General features: G+C 36.1%; 1 protein-coding gene across 1 annotated transcript in view; it reads left to right on the top strand.

Annotated features, from left to right (window-relative positions):
- The window catches only part of LOC140144443 (oxidative stress-induced growth inhibitor 1-like), a 45,697-nt gene extending 23,396 nt beyond the window's left edge, over nt 1-22,301 (top strand). Inside the window, 3 exon segments of the mRNA XM_072166254.1 lie at nt 20,233-20,321; nt 21,230-21,785; nt 21,787-22,301. Coding sequence (XP_072022355.1) covers nt 20,233-20,321; nt 21,230-21,785; nt 21,787-22,299 — 1,158 coding nt within the window. The 3' untranslated portion in view covers nt 22,300-22,301.
- The last annotated feature ends 3,712 nt before the right edge of the window (nt 22,302-26,013 follow it).

Raw genomic sequence — 26,013 nt, 5'->3', positions numbered from 1 at the left:
TTTCCATCACCCATTCAGACAGTGTAGTCTGTTCCAAAATGGTTATTCCAGTTGAAATCCATACACCCTCTATGGAAGACATGACCTTAATCTCCCACACAGGAGATGTAGATTTCAATGGAGTAACCCATTCAGTGTCGTCTGCTCCAACATGTACTATTCCAGTTGAAATCCATACACCCTCTATGAAAGACATGACCTTTTTAATCTCCCACACAGGAGATGTAGATTTCAATGGAGTAACCCATTCAGTGTCGTCTGCTCCAAATAGGTTATTCCAGTTGAAATCCACACACCCCATATGGAAGACATGACCTTAAACACAGGGGGTGTAGATTTCAAATGGAGTTGCCCATTCAAAGTTGCTCCAAGGCTGTTCCAGTTGAAATAGATAAATAAAAACAAAGGGTAATTTTTTTTTTGGACTATGGCCTCTCACACCCTGCCTATACACCTGTTTGGGTAAGCCCCATTTGAAATTCACACTATGTATTATGTGGAAGATTAAGGTTGTGTCTTTCAATGGGATTGTGTGGAATTCAACTGGAAAGCCCATTTACCACAAAGAGGAATATTAGGCTATCTATATTACATTTGACATTTGCCATACCCATGTGGATGATTTAATTCTTCCACAGAGGGAGTATGTTTTTCTAATGGAATTGGCCCCTGTAAATTATTTTTGAACCCATGAAAGTCTTGTATATGGCTTTACCTAAATAAATATACGAGGGTCATTCAAAAAGTTCTGCCTCCATCATTACATATCTATGTTATCTTACGTGCCAGGATATTGAAATTACCCATGAACTCTTAAATCTTGGCTACAAAATAAAAGTTATTTGATTAGAATGTGATTTTTGGTTGTTAAAGGTGGGTAACCTGATTGACAACCTCATTCCCCACTTTACCCATAAAAATGCAGATTTTGGTATCAGGTGAAAGCTCATATTTTTCTCATTAACATACTGAAATTAGGCGTTCCAAATTGGTATATTTCCGGAGAAATCATCCAAAAACTGTCGAATTAGTCTTAACTGTGGTATACCACGCTTGAGACTAATTCAACAGTTTTTGATCATATCTTTGAAATACACCGATTTGGAACTCCTAATTTCAATGTTAATGAGAAAAATAGGATCTCTCATTTGCTATCAATTTATTTATCATTAGTAAAAACACTGTAGACTACCAAAATCATGCTGTATAAAATGCAGGGTTGGCGATTTTTTTTATTAAAAAAAAAAAAAAAAAATTGAATTCCCCAGTTCCCTTTGCCTGATAATAGAAGTGGAAATAATCAGCGTCAGAATTCTGTATTGACTGTCATTAGAGCATGAAATGCGAATGTAACAATTGATTCCTCTATTGATTGTCCAGGGATGTGCTGGACAATAGAGCATTTATTTATTTATTTATTTATTTGTTAAGGCTTTGCATGCTGCCCATAGACTTCAATATGAAAAAAAATAATATTAATTGCTTCAAATTTCATTGTTCTTTCAAAATAAGTAACAAAATCTGTGATAAATGAAAGTTGCTGTTCAAATTGAACTTGTAAGGGTCTTTGTGTGACAGATCAAATGGAAAAATAGGGGGTCTTCGGGTGACAGAGCATGTGTTCGTAAAAAAATATGGGGTCTGACAGCGATGCTGAAAAGGGGTCTCAACAGCCCTACATACGCGTCACCTCCAAAGTTGGAGTGCCCCCCCCGGGCATGCGTATTTATGTGTGTTAGGGTTAATGGTGGCTGGCCCTACTAGGGGGTTCTCAATCATGGTTTGGGTAGGGATGTGCAGCCAACGCCGAAATAGACTAGGGATATTCATAATCTCATTAATATAAGTAGCAAGTGCGATCCATTCACAGATAGTAACTTTTAAATACACGGACGCAAATGCAGGTCATCGTGACGTAGCTAAAAGTACCCTCTACAATGACCGCGTTACGTGACGTGTTACGCGTTCGTACAATTCTACGCGGACGCTGGCCGCCGTATTTGGACATCGCATGATTGCGTGCTAGTGTGATTGGTCGCTAGTGGTATTTCCTTAATGGGCTATTTGATTTTTTACAGGGAATTAAACGACAGATAAAGTTAAAATTGTGTTCTGTTTTCATATCAAAAGAAGAAAATGTGACGTAAATTTAATTTAAAAAAGTGAAAAGTGACGGTTATGAATGAGGTTAATGACTTTGCATCAGTTATTTTTCGGGTATTGTGAAATATCATCATTCCCCACTTTACCCATAAAAATGCAGATTTTGGTATCAGGTGAAAGCTCATATTTTTCTCATTAACATACTGAAATTAGGTGTTCCAAATTGGTATATTTCCGGAGAAATCATCCAAAAACTGTCGAATTAGTCTTAACTGTGGTATACCACGTTTGAGACTAATTCAACAGTTTTTGATCATATCTTTGGAAATACACCGATTTGGAACTCCTAATTTCAATGTTAATGAGAAAAATAGGATCTCTCATTTGCTATCAATTATTTTATTTATCATTAGTAAAAACACTGTAGACTACCAAAATCATGCTGTATAAAATGCAGGGTTGGCGATTTTTTTATTTAAAAAAAAAAAATTGAATTCCCAGTTCCCTTTGCCTGATAATAGAAGTGGAAATAATCAGCGTCAGAATTCTGTATTGACTGTCATTAGAGCATGAAATGCGAATGTAACAATTGATTCCTCTATTGATTGTCCAGGGATGTGCTGGACAATAGAGCATTTATTTATTTATTTATTTATTTGTTAAGGCTTTGCATGCTGCCCATAGACTTCAATATGAAAAAAAATAATATTAATTGCTTCAAATTTCATTGTTCTTTCAAAATAAGTAACAAAATCTGTGATAAATGAAAGTTGCTGTTCAAATTGAACTTGTAAGGGTCTTTGGGTGACAGATCAAATGGAAAAATAGGGGGTCTGCGGGTGACAGAGCATGTGTTAAGTAAAAAATATGGGGTCTTTGGGTGACAGCGATGCTGAAAAAGGGGGTCTTAACAGCCCTACATACGCGTCACCTCCAAAGTTGGAGTGCCCCCGGGCATGCGTATTTATGTGTGTTAGGGTTAATGGTGGCTGGCCCTACTAGGGGGTTCTCAATCATGGTTTGGGTAGGGATGTGCAGCCAACGCTCGAAATAGACTAGGGATATTCATAATCTCATTAATATAAGTAGCAAGTGCGATCCATTCACAGATAGTAACTTTTAAATACACGGACGCAAATGCAGGTCATCGTGACGTAGCTAAAAGTACCCTCTACAATGACCGCGTTACGTGGCGTGTTACGCGTTCAGTACAATTTGTGCGACGCTGGCGCCCGATTTGGACATCGCATGATTGCGTGCTAGTGTGATTGGTCGCTAGTGGTATTTCCTTAATGGGCTATTTGATTTTTTACAGGGAATTAAACGACAGATAAAGTTAAAATTGTGTTCTGTTTTCATATCAAAAGAAGAAAATGTGACGTAAATTTAATTAAAAAAAGTGAAAAGTGATCGAAAGATGAATGAGGTTAATGACTTTGCATCAGTTATTTTTGGTATTGTGAAATATCTAAACATTGTGCTTTTGGCCGCGGAATATCCCTCGGAATATTCCTCGGTTCCAAAGCACAATGTTTAGATATTTCACAATACCCTCGAAAACAACTGATGCAAAGTCATTAACCTCTAAAGGGTGATTATGTCAAAATTGCTCTGTTGACCTGATAAACAAAGCAAATTTGGCTGATTCCAATGAGGTGTACTGGAAGTTGGACATTACAATTTATGCCAAAATAACTGATTTTGACAAAAAAAAGAATAATTTCATATTATATCTAGATCTTACATTATGGCTTTTTATATACTTTGCCTTTTAGCTGGTATGGACCTGGGGAAATAATAAGGTCAAGTGAATGTAATATGTGTGAAGCACACCAAAGCATGGTGTGCTTCAATCTAGCATCTAAATTAAATCTGTTGGAGACCTTGAAATTGAATTCCCCATAATGCTATTTATTTCTTGACCATTTAATATAAGTTTTTTTTTCGGTTTTGTAGTGTCTCTGGACCTAGACCTAAATGCTAGGATCATGGTTGACCTAAAAAAAAAAAAAAAAAATTGAATTTTGCACATTGTTTTGTAATTTTAATATGAAAATTGATACATAGTTTTCATGTCATACTCTATTAAGGCCGTGTAAAATTAATATTTTGGTTCTCGTCCCCTCCCTCCTCAATTTCTGGGATTTGTCAGATGTTTTTTTTTTTTTTAGATTTTTCAATTTTTTAGACTTTGGAATGATTTATGAAATCTTCATACATATAAATAAGTTTATTAGAGAACAAGCATCACTTCCAAGTCTTTTTGTGGTACTCTAGGGGTTTATCCTCAGAATCTCACATTTGAAAAAAAAGAAAAAAGGGCCTCATCGTTTCCTCGAGCACTGTTGGAGAAGACCGAAAACTACTGACAATGCTAATTTTACATTGGAAAAAAAAAAAAAAAAAAAAAACACCTCCCTCCCTCATCAATTCATGAAAATCCTCTGGACGAGAACCAAAACATTAATTTTATACGGCCTAATGATATCAAAATGCATTGAATTTGAATGCATTTTTATTTTTATTTTTTATTTTTTAAATTTGGTACCCGGCAGGGAATTTCCTGCCCGGTAATAGGATTAATGGGCGGACTCAATTCCGGGACTCGCTCACACCCTTACTGAGTACCCCCCTGGGGGAATGGGATGTGCACTAGGCTTGCAAGCAGCTCCCCACAGTGCATCCATATCCCTTTGATAAAACCAACTTAGAAATTGTAAGCATTTTGTGGTATATATTTGCAATCCATCAAACGCAATTAAATCCAGGGATGTGGTTATGTAAGTTGTAACTTTTACGTGTAAATTTTCGTGATGTGCCAAAAAAAATTGATAGAATTCGCTTGTTTTTAAATTTGTGTGATTTTGTGTTCTCTTACATTTAGACATAAGGACGTACGTTTAAAGACCACATTTTGTGTGTTTTATTTTCACAGTAACCATGGTAACTATTGAGTGCTGAAGTGCACAAAATTAATGTTGCTCAAAAAATTCCACTAATAACAGGTGAACTTGACATTTACCTGACCCTAGCTGTTACACAATCAAAATACCAGGTATAAAATGCTGCCATTTAATTGGTTGATTATTGTTTGGTTGCCATGGATATCAAGGACAAGGCGAGAAATATAGAATAGACTGGGCTGTTCCAGTTGAAATCCATACACCCCCTATGGAAAATATGACCTTAATCTCCCACACAGGGAGTGTAGATTTCAAATGGAGTCACTCATTTGGGTAACCCCTATTTGAAATTTACACTCCCTGTGTGGAAGATTAAGGTTGTGGCTTCCATAGGGGGGTGTAAGGATTTCAATTGGAATAACACATTGAGTGATGGTCTGTGTCCAACTTGTGTGGGAGACAAAAAGATGCATTGATTGGTTTCTTTATTTAGCATTTGTAACAAGTATGCATGTTCCGACCGACAGCATTTGTTAAATTATGTAATACAAAAGATTAGGAGACCTAGATATAAATAAGCTGGCACTGGAGGCAATATCTGAAAAAAAAAATCATTTTTTAAATCTTTGTGTTTCATTATTTTGATTTTATTTTTTTCGCTCAGGTACACCTGAGTGAATATATACATTCAGGTTAGACCTTGGAATAAAAATTAAAAAAATCGACCTCTGAACCTAAGTAGCTTTAAGTCGAGCTTCTTTTGCAAATGCTTTTGCTTTGTAATCACTAAAAATATTTTGCAGAATAATGCATGGTATCTCAGTAATAGAAATGCACTACATGCAGACTAATGCCAGCTCAAAATTAACCTCACTCCTCATGACATAGTTCATAAATATATGCAGCAGTGAGATTTTAAACAGAGGTGGGGATGAAATATTAGCCTCATTTCCCATGAAATTATTAATAAAACTATGTTCTGTTGCCCTTAGTGGAGGGTTTTGTTACCTGGGAATGATAATCAGTTTCAATAATTATGAGCGTTGACCATGTTAACAGATTGATAGTGGTGTGGAAGTTAGCAAGTTACATATATTGTTATTTCACTCCAGAAAATTGATTTCAATTCTATTCAAATTCAATTCTTTCTACACCTGGAGTCTTGCTATTCAATTCCAATTCAATCCACCTTGCTGTAGAATTAATTCAATTCGATTCCAATTCAATATTTCAATTTCAAAATCATTTCATTTCAATTCCAATCCAATGCAGTGAAATTAACAGCTAATCTATTTCAATTCAATTCTGAGCATTCATTTCAATTCCAATTCAATTCCAATTCCAATACAGTTGCAGTTTGTGTTAATTGACCAAAGGCACACTGCAAAAACTGTGTCTAGAGATTGAACACTTTTTTGTCCTCGATTTGTACACACAAATGTAAAATCTAAACACAAATGTCAAACTTCAAAACATCAAGTGTTTATAATATCAAAACACAAGGCATCAAATTACTAAACATGTTAGCATTTAGACATGTTTACAAATCGAGGACAAGATGGTGTCTATAATGGTGTTTAATATCTAGACGCTGTTTTTGCAGTGCATGTTTTAAATTTTACTACCAATTTTATAACACTTGAGTAGGCAAGACAAAGTCAAAATCAAGTGCACTACATGTACATGTCACAAAAGCATTTCAAAAGAAGATACTTTATTGTTATTTTTTAAACTCACTTTCACATTCAAGCAATACGAGTGATCCTTGACCTCTGGGTCCTATTTTATGAAACTTTGGAACTTCTTAGTTCTTAGGTGACTGACTTCCTAATATTTGTCTTCACTTCTTGTCCACCATGCACATTATTTTCTAAACTTAAGGTGTGTGGTACCATCGATAATGGGACCCTGTCACCACACTGACCTCAAAGATGTCAAAAATCAAGGATTTGATACTATAGATAGCCCCTACTTGTCTCCTGCTCCTCCTAAGATTTTACACCCAAAATCCTTGTACTTTTGAAAAAGTGTGAAAAAAACTGTCAAAGATGTAAGCATTAGGTTTTTCTCACAATTTGTGCAAATGTACAATGACTTTTGAGCATAAAAATTAGGAGCTTGAGAAAAATAGGGGCTTTATGATTTGTGCCAAAAGTGTTTAATGTGTGTCTCTTGTGTGAATAGACCTGGAAGTTTATCAGAATTCGGAACGGAGGTAGGGCACTTTTTACAGGTGGAATGATCTGGATTCTGGAATCACTCACAGACATCTGCTTGTGAATTGAAATGCTGAATTGAAATCAAAGCTGAATTTCATTTCAATTCCACTTCATTCTTCATCACTCAACATGATTTCAATTCCAATCCAATTCAATTCTTCATTGCTCACGATGATTTCAATTCCAATCCAATTCAATTCATGCCCAAGCCCACTCATTTCAATTCCAATTCAATTCCAATGCATTGAAATGAAAATCGCCCAAAATTCATTTCAATTCAATTCGATTTCAATGCATTGAATTAACATTAGTTACATATTGGCCATGAACAGATTTTGTTTTATGGACAATGTCAGCAAGCTAGGTCAGCCTGCATGGTATACCAAGTTTACCAAATGTCCGTGAACTTCTTAAATTTGTATTGAGAGGTAAGTAAGTAGTCGTGTTCTGACTGTTCTGTTTTTTTTTGTGAAAATGATGCATTGGTGATAAAGTGGTGGAACATTTTAATTGAATTGTATTATTCAGATCGTTATAACATGTACAACTTAAAATTTACTTTTCATTTTCATGGGTAACATTCAAGTGCATACATGTCTGTTCGAATCACTAAATGTGACATGTTAAAGGGGTATTTCACAATCCTAGCATACACTTTTTATGAGATTTGTCAGTAGATTTATATCCACAAGCAAAAACTTAAATCTCACAACTTCAGTTGATCAGATTCCCGGGATCAGATTGTTTGTTTGCAAATAAATAAATAAATAAATAAGCATATATGCTAGCTATTGGTAGCATTTTGATACAGGCTATGTATATTTATATATGGCCCATATACTTGCTGTGTTATTTTGGGAACAAATTTGACCATAGGCTTGTTAAACGAATTAATCGGCAAGAATTATTTTATACAGAAACTATTTTGCCAGAGGTTTCGAGTGGTATAAAATTCTGAATAGGCTGAAGTGCAAATGCGCAGCAGGATCCGCCCAATGCAACAACATTCTTAATTATATTGAATTCTAAAACTACCTGTTTCAATATATTTTAGCTTACTAAGTATCTTCTCCATTATATTGCACACATGCAATACCTGAATAGGTATAGTTCCATAGACCTTCAACTTACTACATGTATCCCTCTCTTGTTGAAATTAACCCCACTGCCAAGGTCCCCTTTCCCTTCCCATTTATGCAAAATTTGCCAAATCTGTCAATACTTGTGTTTTTAACTAATTGGTAATACACTTTAACCTGGGAATTATACACAGAACAAGCCGACTAACCAGAACCAAATTTATTGTCTTGTGTGTCAGAGAGAAAAGCCCCAAGACAATTTTGGCTATTTAGCTCAATTAGGGACGCACCATTAGATATCAAGGGGGGGGCTTGGTAGTTGGGGTCGTGACAAATTTTTTTTTTTTAGCACCTCGGTGAAGCAAATTTTTTTTTTTTTTTGCCCCTGGATGAAGCAAATTTTTTTTTTTCAACACCTAGGAGAGACAAATTTTTTTTTTTTGCATCGTAAAGTCCTATAATTTTCAACAATTTGTTTGTCGAGTTGTCAAATTTTGTTCATATTTTTAATCATTTTAACGTTTTGTAACACCTAAATTTCGAAAAGCCACAAAGAACATCATTATTTTTATGTGTAAAAATTTTCTTGAAGTATAATGAACCTCTTTTGGCGCGAACAATTTTGGCATATTGAAGCTAAACTGGGGAAATACGGTACATTAATGTAGAATAAATGCGCGCAAAGCGCGCAAAAATTGGGGTTTTTTTAGGTTAATTTCATCAGAAACCCACACAGGCGTCAACATTGGGGATGATTGTATGGACCACCCCCTAGCAAATTTTTTTGGGATTTATCCCCCTTGGATCTACGCCTATGCTCTCAATCAGTCATGTGGCCCTGGCATGTGGCACAGATTTCTATAATAATTTTGACATTGGGGTGGAATTTGGTGAAAATCTGTGAAGTAGAGTGAATCAAGTGTTTTCACTCACAGACCCAGCTTACATAATATCTGTTCACAAACAAATGCGCACAAAATACGTACCATTTTGAAGCTAAAATAAATAGTGTTAATGAAAAAGGGAGCATTTTTGCGCGAAGCGCGAAAATTTTTTTACAATATAAGCTATATTAGGTTCATTTTTCTTCACTAACTGTGACAAATTTTTTTTCACCCTTGACATCAAATCTTTTTTTTTCTGGTCCGAGGTGGAGCAAATTTTTTTTTTTTAGTCTGAGGTGGAGCAAATTTTTTTTTTTTGCTCAGATGGCGCGTCAAAATTTTTTTTTTTTTCCAAAAAACTACCCCGCCCCCCTTGGTATCTAATGGTGCGTCCCTTACTGATCCATAAAATTACAAGCATCACACACTGGAGACCTTCACTTTTTATAGCGGAACAGTGGCCACTAATGAACTTCCCAGCACTCACTATACCCCAATGGCCTCATCCCAAAGGCATACTTCAATAATCTCAGTTAAACAATATAGTGTCCAATTCAACCTCCAATTGCCAAGTATGAGTTTGGTATCCAAATTTTCAAAGGTCATCCAATGAACGACAAACATATTGGGGTTGAAGAACAGTGCCCTAATAAATGAGCATGTTGTGGATCGTAATAATTAACCATGGACTGTAGAACAGGCCCAGTTCTATACCTTCAACTTTTACTCACCCACAACTCAGCCCAAATTTATATTTTTATCATCTAACAAGAATGACAGCTGCCTCAAGACTCCTTTCCTCAAAGTTCCTTTACCTAAAAATTAATTGACACTGCCTTTCAACATGAAAGGGAGGGTAACAGTTGAAGGTATGCGAAACTATACCTATGCATGATATTATTAATAATATCATATTGTTTCAGTATTCAAAGGAGCTTAGTGCGGAGGCATGCATCACATTAGTAACGCTATTTAAACAAAAATCATATTCTCATTCAAACATGTGAGCACATGAACAACTCCCGGGGGGGTCACTCCCATTGTGGCCTGTACACCATCCGCGATAATCAACTTTTGAAAAGCACCCTAAACAAGGATTTAACCATTGGCTAAAACGACACCCTAAACAGGGATTTCATTCCTAACATCAAATTTCATACCTTAAATTTCATTTCCGCGTATTTAGCAATTGCAATTTTGCTACCCTTTCTTCCAATTTTTCATGTTTTTGACACCCTAAACGCGATACGCGTGCCAGATCGTCCCTACCCACTAAAAAATCGACCCTTTTACGCTGTTTTCATTATCGCGATGGTGTACAGGCCACAATGGGAGTGACCCCCAGGAACAACTACAATAAAACACTGCATATGTTCACATCAAAATGCAGTATCACTAAAAAAAAAAAAAATGATCAGTCATCAAATATATTTAATTTCAAACTTTTTCTTGAACAGTTCACCAGTAAAATAATGTCATGAATAGACTTATAGTACACGCTTATAACAGAATAAAATTGCCTTGAATATTACTCTGTCTCCTGCATTCGCATTTAATATTAGTTTCACTTTAAAGAATATTTACCCTGTCCATTCTTCTAGGTAGGTAATTCATACATATTATTATAACTGTATTCTACTTCACTATTGCCTCATATGATACATTGCCTCTTGCTTTACTCTAAAAGACTATGTTATTGTTACCTTATATAATTAAACATTTTACTGCGTCAATATACATAATATAAGCCTAGTAGATAAAAAACAATGTCTCCAACTGTTCATTCAATCTATACCCATTCCAGCTCAAATAAATGCGATGCCTGCACATCCATCATAACAGCCACAAGGGTGCATAAATTCCACACTGACCAACTGCCTCCTACCTACAAACGTGAATTACAACCGACCTACATTCCACAACCATGTTTTCCAATCGTGCCTGAGCGCTCCCTTTTAAAGGGTTTTTTATTAATAGTGCGTATATATCTGTACTTTCTGGATTTGTCACATGAGCAAATGTACAATGTAGGTTGGACGGTGGGTTCCATGGTACGGTTTGTCCTAAATAGGTCATTTTCATTATTGCAACATTAACCGGTACCAGTGTTCCGAATTAGGGGCCTATTGGTACAAAATGTTGTTTAAAGGGGGGGGGGGGGTCATTGAGTACATTTTGTACAAGCAAAATGAAAAAGGGGGATCATTGGGTATAATATATTTTAAAAATGGGGTCATTGGATATAAAATGTCAAAAAAAAATGGGTCATCTGGTAGAAAATTTTGAAAAAAATGGTGCAAAATTTTATTTTTTGTTCCAAATTTACAATACAAATTTGCTGAAATAACAGAATTTTAAATTTTCTGCATTATTTTGTGCCATGATTATGATTATACATGTACAATGTTAGAAAAAGGGGTCATTTGGCAGACCCAAAAATAAAGGGGGTCATCGCATCAGGTACGACTTTTAAACAAAAAGGGGGTCACAACTCATCAGAATTTCAGACTTCAAAAACGGGGTCTATAATCTATTGACAGGCATATACCGGGTTGTCACTTCAAAAGTTGAGTGCCCCCCTAGCCCCTTCTCTTGTATGAAATTAAATTTTCATATTATGAATCAATAACAAATTAACAATTAAAGTTTCCCAGCATCATACCACATACATGTAGTCTATATGCATGCATGCACAGATACAATGATATATGCAGGGTGAGGAACTCAACAGACCGAATGCTCTGTAGTCAATCAATGATAAATTGAATGGTAAAAATTTGCAAAGTCATTGCTGAATGGTACCAGGGACTGCATGTATTATTGGTCCCTGATGGGTACCCTATGTATAGCCACAATGGGAAATTCCAGTTGAAATCCATACTCCCTGTCTATGGAAGACATCTCACTTGCACACGATGCAGATTTCAATTGGAGTACACTACAGTGGCGGCACTAGGGGGGGGGCATTTTCCCAATATTTTTCTTGCTCCTCTACTTTTGAGCCAAACCCCACAAAATTACATAGATTTTCACTTTTTGCAACTATTAGGCCACTGTGCAAAATTTGTCGATTTGCCCCCCCTGGAATTTATTTTGCCTCCCATGCCACCCCCCCAAAAATTCCTGGTGCCGCCTCTGACGCCATTTGAAATTCATGCTTAATTATTCACCCCTTGCATGGTTCCGCCATATTGGGTAGAGCCTCAAACTGGTATAGACATGAAAGAAAGAATTATGTCACTTTACACAATGTTATATGAGGGGTGGTGCAATAATTATGTGTACCCCTGGTATGGTGAATAATAGGGGGGCAAAGATTTTTTGGCAGGCCAAAGGGGAGGGGGGCAAGCAATTTTTGGCAAACCATTTTGAAAATTCACCACCCCGGGGTACACATAATTATTGCACAGCCCCTGACTTGATCAATTCCCATTCATGCACTGCCAAACCGAGGTGGGGGGGGGGCACTCGACTTTAGAAGTGACCGGGATGTGCGGACAGCAGTTCGAAACTAGGGGTCTTTCGGTGAGAGCCTAGACACTGAAAAGGGGGGGGTCTTTCAGTGAGACCGGGGAAATCTGACCAAAGAAGGGGGTCAAAAAGAGACTGGGAAAAATTTTGGGTCAAGATATTACAGTTGATAAAAATTTTTACAAAAATTCATAAAAATTTGAAAAAAATTTGAAAATTTGTCAAACATTTTAGGAAAAATACTGAAAAAACGGGGTCATTAGTGAGAGATTATCAGAAATTTTTTGAAAAAAGGGGGTCTTTTGGTGATAGAAAAACAAAAAGGGGCTCATTGGGTGAGAGGGAGTTCAGTAAAATAAAAAAGGGGGTCATTGGGTGAGAGGTAGTTGAAAAATGGGGGTCAATGTGGCCGCACATCCCCATCACCCATTTTAGTAAGTGCCCCCCCCCCCGGCCAGATCATAGACTCTGAAGATGGCCAGATCAAGACTCTACCTTTAAACTTGATGACAATGCAAGAAGTGAATGTTAAGGTCAGTCTTCCAAAGGGGTGATGGATAACAAATTGAATAGCCCAATAGGAAAAATGTGCAGAGTCATGATATGTATACTGGTTCCCTTGGCTCTGTTTCAAAACCTATGCAACCATGTGTCTTCAGAGTCTATGGTTGGATTGACTTTGATAGGGAAAAAGGTTGTTTGAACTGGAGGGGATACTATATACCCTATTGTTCCTAATAAGCGCCCAGTCTTTATTAAACGCCCACCCCCAACATTTTCCAAAATGAAAATTGAAAAAAAAAAACCCAATAAGAAACAAAAACAATAATAGGGTGACACAGAATCATTAAAGTATGCCTTCAATGAGTGGGTACCTGAAGTACAAATATTTTATAATTTAATTAATTTATAAAGGAATTCCTTGAATTTAATACATTGTTAACCTTTTTTATGTGCATGTGGTAAAGTGGACCAAATTTGCGACCTCTTCCAGGCTTTTTATCCATTTCGAGCATGAGTTTTGCCCATAATTCTATCATTTTCACAGACAACTTTTTCCAGGAATGTTCCCTCAAATTGGCCCCTCTCCCCCCATTTTGGTAACATCATGGGGTCAGTAACTCAACTTGAGTGATCCTATCGGGAAAATCTGGTTTCTTTTTTAAAACAAATATGTCTCCGGGACCCTGGTCACCCCGTTCTTATCACAGAAGTTTATAAAATCTGTTGTTTTTCTTTCAGTCATAAAAAGGATAATTGACCAGACAATTCTATTAAAAGGACCATAAATTTGGTCCAAAATATTTCATTCTTTTTTTATAGTTTTCGATCAGAGCAGGCAGTGACCCACTAAAGGTATAGGGGGCCTAATGGGTGGACGAACTGGCGTCATGCCGCTATTGCTCTCCTTTAATATTAGGCAAAAAAAAAAAAAGTGTTTGTTTGCCCAGACACGACCGTCCCAAAAAATCAAAAAACATCATACACTTTTTTTTTTTTTTTTTTTTGCAATGATATAAAAATAAAGAAAATTATGTTTTTTCCCCATAAAAATGCCAAATGACACTTGAAAGTTAATATTCCTGGCAATCACAGCTTTCATTTTTCCCATTTAGCCCTCCACAACAATATTCTACCACCAATCAACATCAATTATAGAGAACCAAGCATGACTAGTACATATACATGTATGGTCTGGGATTTTGTACTCCAGCCCGATTTTCATCGCATAGGATTTATTTATTTTTCGGGTGGATTGATGCATTTATATTTGGTCCTATTTTCCCACATCCCGGGGGTGATAGTTTTGTTATAAAAACAGCAAAAATCACATGTTTTTTCTTCTCGTGTATGAAATACGATTCAAATAGGTTAATGAATGCGTTATTACTTGTTGCTCGAGAAATTAGACAAAATAATGCACTTGCGTTACGCATCAACATCAGCGCGCATGCATTAATTTTGTCTAATTTCTCTCCCAACAAGTAATACAGTAAATACACGTTCATTAACCTATAATTAAAGTTTAACAAGATATAAAATATAAGGCTGCATGTTGTATATTTTCTCTTACCCCACTTGCTGCAACACGTGTACAGATCTAAGTACAGATCTAAAAAAAAAAAAAGAAAAAAAAAAGGAAATCGACCTACCGACCCACTCCTTCCAACCCCATGTCTGGGCAAACAAACACTTTTTTTTTTTGGCCTTAGTCAAAGGGTGTATGATATCTGGCATCATAATAATAGTTGTAAATGGACACATATGTATTGATGTATAGTGAATATCCTTTAATTTAAAGAAAAAAAATTGGGGGTGCTGAAGAATAAATAAAAAATATTATACCCAGCATTGACCCCGAAAGAAACCTTGATTTTTGGCACATATTAGGCATATAGCTTTCGATGATAACGGCAGCTATATGAATATTTAATTAGTAAATAAACAAAGTATTTGTGGTGTCATCACAAGATATCCCCTTCTCAACATTTCATTATAACTTAAAGTAAAATTTTGTACTGGACAATAAAACTAACTTTATGAGCCCAAATGGAAGACAAAAAGTGCCCTTTTCAAAAATCACAAGCAAATTCAGTAGGCCTGCTTATTAAGGGCTGGGGTATGAATGTTTGGACAGTATTTATTTTGGGACATCAGAGCACATCAGACATATCGAATTGCATTCTGAATATGAAGAATGTCATTCTGATATCAAATAATTTTGATTTTTGAAATTCGCAATTTAATACACATTTTATGGCAAATCATTAAAAATTGATATTTTTGATATTTAACAGTACTTGAAGTAAACTTTAGAAATCTGATGATTTATACTTAAAGTGTATGTAGGTGGGATGAAAAGTTTACGATCAATTGAAAATTTTGACTTTTTCATTATTGAAGATATGGATTTTTTTTCCCAAAACACCAAAAAAAATTAGGTCTTTTGGGAAAAAAATCCATATCTTCAATATGAAAGGTCAAAATTTTCAATTGACCGTCGGCTTTTCCTCCCCTGCTACATACACTTTAAGAATATAACATTAGATTTATATAATTTACTTCGAGGACTGTTATATATCAAAATTTGAAAAATATCAAATTTTTATAATTTGTCATAAAATTTGTATTATATTGTGATTTTCAAAAATGAAAATTATTTGATATCAGAAAGACATGCTTCAGATTCAGAATGCAATTCGATAGGTCTGAGGTGCTCTCATGTCCCACAAAAATACTGTCGAAACGCAATAAACGCTCATTTTAGATCCCTTAATTGCAAGGTGTATTAGGACAAGGAATGGGACTGGCCACCTTATAACTCACTATGCTGATCTCTGAACTAAGAAGTGGATTTGCATGGCTGAATGATCATGAATCGATAAAACATTAAGAGCAAATGTTCACTTGGTGGGAATTTTAATCTGTACTCAACCACATTTTTATATCAATTTACATAAATTTATATATATTTTTTTGTGGTGAGATATGAATTTCATCATGTACACCTGGGATATCCAATCATTTTATAATGAGCTGCAGCAGTAATCTGCATAATTTGTTAATAATTTCAACGCAGTCGAGTAGGAGAATGTAATTGAGATGGGAGCGGCCGAGTCAATGGTGACATTTTCTTCACTCGGGACATAGGGACATATCTTTCGCCTCATAAAAAAACACTTTGCTGAACAGTCCCTACCATTCAAAGCAAACTGTAATCTGCATTATATACTGTATTATTTGTCCAGGCATTGCATTTTTTTTGTGTTAATTTTTTTTTTGGGGGGGGGGTTAAAATCCCACCCCAGCATAAATATTGGGTACAATTCTGGTTTACCCTGCGCACCCTGTGGTTTAGGGTTAGGATTAGTGTCAGGGTTATACTTGTGCCCAGGGTATACCAGAATTATTCCAAATATTGACATTGTTATTGATGTCGCATGCAAAGGTTTGACCATAGACTGGTATCAGGATGACTTGGCAATAAATAGCAGGATTTGTAGGCATTCTAATCAACCATGCACTTTACAAAGGTCAGGTAAACTCAGAGAAGATATTCTGACCCTTCCCAGAATCCTTTGCAACATATTTTTTTATACATCCCCTCATTAAATGACGCCACCATTACTTTGTACATGTTTCCTTTGTATTTTCATTTTGAGAATAGAGCAGTTGGCTAAACATGGGTCGCTAGTCAAGAAATTATTTGCAAGATCTGGATGTGCTCTGTTAATAACTGAGGTATATTTTTGTCAATATCAACCCATGTGGCACAACACAGCAAATTAATACAGAGAATTGAAATGGAAGAAATGCATTGTGGGAAGTGTGAGATATCTTCTCTGGGTAAACTCCAGAGAAGATATGTTGGGGGGGGCAGTCACATAAATGGTCAGTACGCATGCGTGACCAAAGAACAAGTGAAAAGGGGTGTTTTTTAGGCAAGGCATGCATTTAGGGTCTAAAAAACAATGATTTTCAAGAATAAGGGTAGTTTTCTGAAACTGAACAACCAAGCCTTGAAATAAGCGGGCGTGGGGAGCAAATTTGCTCTCGTAAAGCCACCAATTGCTCCTGGTCCTTGTACAATTCACATGAACCAGGAGCAATTTTCTAGAACAAATTGCTCCTGTTTACAGTTTTGCACTTGATGCAGTAGTGTTGGTATTATATGCAGAAAAGGATTACTGTTTGTAAATTGCTCCTGTTTCTTCAGAAATTGCTCCTGTTGTTGTAAAATCCCAGTGAACCAGGAGCAATGTTCAAAAACAAATTTCTCCTGGTTCCAGTCTGCTTATTTCAAGGCATGTGAACAACTTGTTTTGGTGTACCATTTCAAATTTTTGGTAACTTAAGGGATCTGGAATGAGCGTTTTGAGCGTTTCGACAGTATTTTTTGTGGGACAAGAGAGCACATCAGACATATCGAATTGCATTCTGAATACGAAGAATGTCTTTCTGACATCATATAATTTTCATTTTTTGAAATTCACGATATAATACAAATTTTATGACAAATTATTAAAATTTGATATTTTTCAATTTTTTGATATATAACAATCCTCTAAGTAAATTTTATAAATCTAATGATATATTCTTAAAGCGTATGTAGCTGGGAGGAAAAGCCGACAATCAATTGAAAAATTTTGACCTTTCATATTGAAGATATGGATTTTTTCCCAAAAAAGACCTAATTTTTTTTTGTGTTTTGGGAAAAAAATTCATATCTTCAATACGAAAGGTCAAAATTTTCAATTGATCGTCGGCTTTTCATCCCACCTACATACACTTTAAGTATAAATCATCAGATTTATAAAGTATACTTCGAGTACTGTTAAATATCAAAAATATCAATTTTTAATCATTTGCCATAAAAGGTGTATTACATTGCGAATTTCAAAAAATCTAAATTATTTGCTATCAGAAGGACATTCTTCGTATTCAGAATGCAATTCGATATGTCTGATGTGATCTAATGTCCCGCAATAAATACTGTCCAAACGTTCATACCCCAGCCCTTAATACAAGTCCTAAAAGGGTACATTTTTTTCATTTTTACTAGCCAAAAACTCATTATGAGGTAAATTTTATATTAAATTACCTTACTACTCGTTTAGGGGGTGTAAAAAAATTTGGTCACACATCACGCATGCATACACAGTATCATACTTGAGTGGCCCCCTGGGGATATGTTACACTGCCCACAATGCTTTTCTTCTTTGCACTGATTTGCTAATTCAGTGATAAACATTACATGTATGTCAATATAGTGACAAGAAATATGTCAATTAACAAAGTTCGTCCAGATCTTGCAAACTGTGAGGAATTTCTGAACATAATCGACCCATGTTATGCTTCCCACAATGAATTTCTTCTTTGCACTGATTTATTTGCTATTCAGTGTGACATAATATGTCAATAGGGCCAAGAAAATTTTTTTTTTGCTTGATGCCCTCAAATGAATTTTTACAATTGGGTTGGTCGGTATTTCTTTTTTCTTTTCTTTTTTTTAAATTGCTAGCAAACTCAACTGTTTGTATTAATTAAGGCTCAAAATATGAAAAATCAGACAATTTTGGTGTCAAAATGAATCAACTAACATTACAAAACAACTAAAATGTTGAACACAAGCTCTAAAATACATTTTTTTTACATCTTCAGAATGCAAAAATTTGAAAAAAAAAAACTTTTTTAGGAATTTCCAAAAATAAGGTCGGTATTCTTTTGTACAGTAAATGGAAAACAATAATTTTTTTCTGATTTCCAAAATTAGGGTCAGTCGGTTGAGGGCAAGCAAACATCTCTTTTTTTTTTTTTGCCTAGTGACAAGACATAATTAACAGAGCTCATCCAGATCTTGTAATTAAGGTATTTTGTAACACTATCGACCCATGTTACACTGATGAATAGCAAATCAGTACAGGGAAGAAATGCATTGTGGGAATGTATTGTATATTCTCTGGGTAAAATGCTATCTGAAATATAAATAGTGTAGCGTGTGTAGTATTAATTTTTCTCTGCTTTAATAGACAACAGACGACCAATTCTTAATTTACATTTTTTTCAATTAAATTATCATCAATAAAATCAGCTTTTAAAAGTTCAAAAGCCATGGACCCAATACATGTACATGTATGTGTGTACTACTAATTACACCCATTTAAATTATTAGTGGTGCCTGAAATATTGTAAAAGGTGTATCACCACAGATCCTGAAAATAAATTTATTTCCAGGATCTGTGGTTGAACCAATTGTAAAATGTATAGTGGGATATTTTTGCTGGGTATATTTTTCGTGATTTTATCAGTTCTGGACAATTTATTAGTGGGTGTTTCATTTGCATTTCCTAATATATTCACATTTTAGTATGTGTACCGTCATAAATACTGTTAAGCTGTCGCAGGGCTAAACATTTACGAGGCTGCCTGTTTGACCGCGAAAAAGCGCAAAAATAAATCCCCGCGAAAATGTCCCACAATACAGTAACCCACAAGGGATTAATCCAAATCTAAATAATTTTTATTTTGACCTTTGCTTTTCTTTAATACGTGCCAAATAGACTGACTACTATTCCAGTTAAAATGCATGCACCCTATGGAAGACATGACCTTTACTGTGAATTTCAAATAGTGCTACCTGAATGGGTGACCATGGTGACCAGTGGCAGCGGAGTGTATTGAAAGTGGGGGGGGGCAGTCAGCGGCGGATGTATAGAAAATGTAAATAATGGGCACATAGCGCTTGTCCGACACAGGCAGGAGTGTCTGAGGGGGGATCAGAAGTGAGAAACTTTTGCTAAATGAAGGCTGAATTGAAGCTATTTGGAGGACAATTTTGGTACTAGTGCCTACAATTTTAGTTTGAAAATGCCAAAAATTGGTGAATTGAAGGCCAAATTAAAGCCATTTGTGGACAACTTCTCACTGTCATTAATTGTATAAATTATTGCTTCAAACAGTAAGTGTTTAGCCAGGTGTCCAAAGCAGAAATGAAATGGAAGAACGCAAAAACTTTTGCAAAATGAAGGCACAATTAAACTTTGTATTTTGATTTTTGTATCTTTTTTTAAAGGAAATGGATGGATCTGTGTTGACGTTAAGTTTGGGGAAATGGATGGAACTACCTGGTGTCACATTTCAGGAATGGATACAAGAATACAGGTAATTGTACAAATACTAGTCTCCTGGGGTGTGTATGTGGGGTGGGGTCACTGGGGTATGGGGTGGGGTAGGAGTGTCACATGGGTCTGTGTTGATGTTAAGTTTGGGGAAATGGATGGAATTAGCGGGAGTTACATTTCATATTTTCTTATGTAATAAGATATTTTTATAATTTCTAATTAAAGTTTGTTCGGCTTATATTCTGTCGGTCCGTGTCGCGTCACTTCCGGTTGATGATGTTCGAGTGAAAACAAGTCCCTGATTCGATTTTTGTTGATGATTTCTGTCATTGGTGTAATGTAAATTTCGATCGCAAAATAGTCAGTGGAATCAAACAACCGCTTTCTAAGTCTTCAGAGTGAAAGAAACTTACTTGATTTACCGCTTATATACTGACAAACTTAAAATTAAATTCCATGGTCGAGTGTCGTTTTTTCCGAAATTGAATGTCACTCCAGCAACATCGCTATGTAGCCTCCTTCACAGCCGGTTTCTGTTGTTCACAACAAACTGTGAGCCACATGCAGTTTGGGCCCGAGACTAGAGATAGCCCGGATGTCCGACCGACAGAATAAGGCGAATAAAATAAGACTCGTAACACTGTGTATTGATATAGAATGGCATGCACATAGTTGGGCACAATACTTACACTACTTGTGCGTTGCGTAATACATGACAGGTGCACGCTTATGTGAATTTATGCGAGTAGAGTGTGAGTTGGGAATTATTGACTTGTGCAGTAACAAAAGCTTAATAATTTCCACCTTATATACCGAACAAACTTTAGCGAAGGACGCTAGGTGAATATAATAAACTTGGTAGAAAGGTTAAGTTTTGAAGTAGACCTTAATGCATTGCCAGTACCACATGTCTTAATACGCACAACTTGTGTTTTTGATTTCTTGCAGAGAACAAAATGCAATCAATAATAATAATACCAAAGCAGAAGAGTCATCTCAAACTCGAGCAACTCTCGGTGAAGTGGCCAAATATTATGCCGAATATGTCAGCACTACGGATATTCTGAGTAACTTTATTGCCCGGACCGAAGTTACATCGGTACGACGGTTGAAAGGCAAACGTGTCATAAACAATGAAAGTGGCGAGCCTGAAATTCCCTGCCAAGGCTGTTGTAAGTTTGAAGGCGATAATCTGTTTGAGGTCAAAGGTCGGCATTACAACGGCATGTGCGGGTGCAGCCAAGAATTCACCGTTTTGACGCCAAACGTTGTCATGGCAACAGGAATGCTGGGAAATCCAAACAGGTTGAACGTAGAAGGAGAGTCACAGTCGTATGTGTGCACTAGCCTTAAAGATTTAGACAATGCTGTGCAACAAGAGGACGTACATTCCAAATCGGACCCAATACTAGTCATAGGCGCAGGTCTAAATGCAGCTGATGCGGTGCTGTGCGCACTGAAACAAGGCATTCCTGTAATTCACGCTTTTAGAAGACGAAGCGGACGATCGGGATGTGATATACGCCAAATTGCCAAAATCGGTGTATCCCGAATATAACCAAATGATCTCTATGATGAAGGAGTCCTCAAGTCATGATGGCTTGTATACAAGTTACGCAGAGCATAGAGTTGTAGAGTTCAAATCGGACAGGAAAGTGGTTCTTAGCGGACCTAACGATGAGAGGCTCGAGTTACCAGTCTCACTTGCGCTTGTCATGATCGGTAACCTACCCGATTTGTCGTTTCTTCCAAACCAAGGTAGGAATCTTGGCGCTAGTAAAGGTAGGCCGATATCCGGACGCGATAACCCAATTGATGTCAACCCGCTTTTTATGGAATCACTTGCAGAGCCAGGGTTGTTTGCATTAGGACCATTAGTCGGGGATAATTTCGTGAGATATGCGCAGGGAGGATGCATGGCATTAGCGCAACATTTTGCGATGAAGAACGGTTGGGTGCAGGAGATGAAGGTACATGAAAATGGGGAGGAGGAAGAGGAGGAGGAAGTGTCACAGTAGAATGAGATTGTGGCTATTCAGTTGAAATCCATCGCCCCTATGGAAGACATGACCTTAATCTCCCACACAGGAGTGTGAATTTCAAATGGGGTTACCTGAATGTGTGGGAGATTAAGGTCATGTCTACCATACTGGTGTATGTATGGATTTCAAGTGGACTAGTTCATACACATATTTGAGATTCTGTCAGCAACTTGTGCTCCTGGAGCATACTAACCTTATAGTGTAGCTATTCAAAACTATTGGGCCAAAAAAAAAAGGTTTGTCTCAAAGCTCACGAGAAATTTAAAAACAAATGCGAAATCGTTTTTTTTTTTTTTATTCCCGACTTTTTTTCATGGTATTTTGAGACGAACCTTTTTTTTTTTTGGCCTTGTATAAGTTGTTAGGCCATCTTAATTTAATAATTTGTCTCAAAGCACAACGGCAGCAACTTCAGGAAATAAGATGTACATGTAAGGTTGCCAGTCTGATGAAGTGCTGCATAGCAGCATGAAACTGCATATGTCATCAAAAATGGATTTGATAGAATGAATTCTTATCAAAACAGGTTTTCTATTAACAGTATCACTTAATGTACAAAATACACTTTCACATGTTATTATTTTCATGTGTTGTTATTTTTGTGCCTTCTCATCTCATCCACTTGTGAATATCGTGAAAATAAAACACTTTAAGGAATCGGATATTAACATTTGCTCAGTATTTTTTGTGGGAGCTGAGAGTACATCAGACATATCAAATTGCATTCTGAATCCGAGGAATGTCCTTTTGACATCAAATAATTTTGATTTTTTGTGAAATTCTCTATGACAAATTATTAAAATTTGATATTTTTGATATTTAACAGTCTTTGAAATAAACTTAATAAATCTAATGATATGAACTAAAGTGTATGTAGCTGGGAGGAAAAGCCGATGATCATTTAAAATGTAGGACCTTTCGTATTGAAGATACACATTTTTCCCCAAAAAATTTGTATTATATTGCAAATTTAAAAAATCAAAATTATTTGATATCAGAAGGACATCCTCAGTATTCAAAATGCAATTCGATACATCTGATGTGCTCTCATGTCTTAGAAAAAATACTATCCAAACAACAACAAAAATATTTAGCATTTTTTTATTATGTATACTGAATATAGTGTTTTACTGATGTACAAAAACAGTTCCTTTCTTTTCACAGTAGATCTGAAAATGAAAAAAAAAACATGTAAAAAATTTATACAGCACAAATTATTAAACCAAAATTATATTTTGATACCAAAGTGTTAGAGATGGCATTGAAAGGTTTTTTCAAGTGCATATGTATACAGTAAATAAATATAGTAATTATGTACATATCAAAGAAATGATTAATTTGTAAAATACTGCCAATTCTTGTATAGTTTGTTCACCTTACGAGCTTTTTGCCGGGGGGTATGGGGTGTCAGTTTCCTATACAAAGCAATTCTCACAATTCACAATACGATGCGCCGGCAGCGGTTGCACTTGCCAGTTCAATTTTTGACCTCCAGGGTCGACATCGCATTTCTAGCCACCGTTGGAGGCGCATTGTATTATCAACCAAATTGTTGTGAAGTGTGGATATTGTTCACCTGCCTCTGTGAATTGCAAAACTTATGATGATGTGAAAAGATTTATAATATTTTGCAGTAAACCTTTGACAAGCGCTTACTACCGATGTTACAAAGTCAAAGCTAACAATGTGTACGGCGCAAAGTTCATTCATAAATTTCTGCTCCGCAACAGCAGATCCATCAGCAGCCAATCAGAGACAAGTGCGTTTTATTTAACGCAGTAAATACGCCATGTACGCTGAAAATATGCTTTGTCATCAAAGGTTTAATGCAAAATATTATAGTTTTATTTAAGGGGCATGTGTCAATTAAATCTTATTTTGCTTGCAAAATGGCTGAATACATGTATGTATGTAAACTTGGATTAACATGTACTGCACACGCAACCAATGGGAATATAGCCTTCCCTGCAAGTCCAAGATGGCTGCCATGGCAACAGCGGCCATCTTGGATGTGCAGTAAAGATGAATTTAAAATAGTTTATTAGGAGTGGGGAATAATCATTTGAAATGTTTAAGAAGTAATTGTAGTATTATATGTTTTCCCTCACTCGGATATCCAAGATGGCTGTCTTGGCCTTGTGCCATTGGCGCTGTGAGCAGGGAGTTACTGTAAAAGTGGACATTTTCTTGCAACATTTATTTTCGCGTTCCCAGCTGCTACCGTGAACATAACATCGCACGAATATATGTGACCCATCACACTGAAACAAAACACCTCGCGGCAGAAATGAAAATGGAGATTTAAACACTAGGATAAACTGCTGCTTTTTAGCTTGAAAATTACACCTTACTTGTTGAAATCAGATACAGTAAAAATGATTTATGAGGCAAAACAAGCTCAGAATTCTTTTAATTTTCTTTATATTTTTCCATCTTCTTTCATTGTTATCTGCCAATGAAGCTAGCCGTGAAGTGGTCTGTTTCGATGTGATGGGTCACATATTCCTCTTGTGTATAGGTCAGTGTAAGTAAACTTAGAATCGTGAATTAAAGGAGTATTTTGTGATCCTAGCATCCTCTATTTATGTCATTTTTCATTAAATATCCACGAAAAAAACCTATTCCCAAAATTTCAGTTGATTCCGATTTTGCGTTTGCGAGTTATGCATGATTATGTGTATTACACTGGTCCATAGACAATGCGTTGTAATTTCGTTGTGGTGCACCAGAACGAAATTCAAATTTCACGATATCTTTGCTAAACAATTAATCTGCAAGAAATATTTTGTACATAAACATTATGTAGCCAGAGGTTTCCAGTGATATAAAAATCTCAACTTTTTTTGAGAAAAGTGGGGGATGAGGCTGTGGATCACGAAATGCCCTTTTAAAAAACAAGGGAAACAGTTCAAAATTGGGAAAGTGTGAAAAATTAATCACACAAAAATGTTCACTTTTACAGTACAGGTCCGTTCATACTACCACCGCATTTGCGATGCGTTGCTCCGCGATGCCGATATATCGATTACTTTTGCCGCAACTCAACGCAACTCATCGCATTTCCAAGTTAAAATGTATTCAACTTTATTGCGATATCGCAATGCAGTAGTTTGCAGTACGATGCCGTGCGACAATGCACCCTATCGCAAAGCAGCGCATCGCAAATGCGGTGGTAGTATTAACGGACCATAAGTCTTTGAATCGGGAATTGGCAGGTATTATTTTAAAAATTTTGAAGGTTGTCATTTGTGCACAAAATTTGGAAGTGTTACGGATTGTCAGTTGGGATCAAGCCTGTAGTTGTATTTATGACTGATGACAATAAGTGTTGCCAAGGCCTAAAAAAAATGTTTGATTGGCGTAATCCGAGGCGACGACCCTAAAAATAGGCCCGACCCTAGACTTTTTTTTCTTTTTTTAAAAAAAAACCTGTAAAGTGTAAAATTAAAAAAAAAAGTTCCATGCCTTTATACGCAATTTACAGCTTTAAAAGGGTGTAAAAAATGACTGACTACCCTAATTTTTTGTTGTTGTTGTTGTTACGCCAATTAAACAATTTTTTTAGGCTTAACTTCACTTTTGGATCATGAATGTACAGTATATGTGCTGACCATTATACCACAATTTCCTTCCGCATGATGAGGAATATTCCCATCAAACAAAAAAGATTTTCAACATTATTGTTAAGAT

Source organism: Amphiura filiformis, unplaced genomic scaffold (assembly GCF_039555335.1).
Source record: "Amphiura filiformis unplaced genomic scaffold, Afil_fr2py scaffold_55, whole genome shotgun sequence".
In the NCBI taxonomy this organism is placed as follows: Eukaryota; Metazoa; Echinodermata; class Ophiuroidea; order Amphilepidida; family Amphiuridae; genus Amphiura; species Amphiura filiformis.
This window is presented reverse-complemented; position numbering and strand designations above follow the sequence as displayed.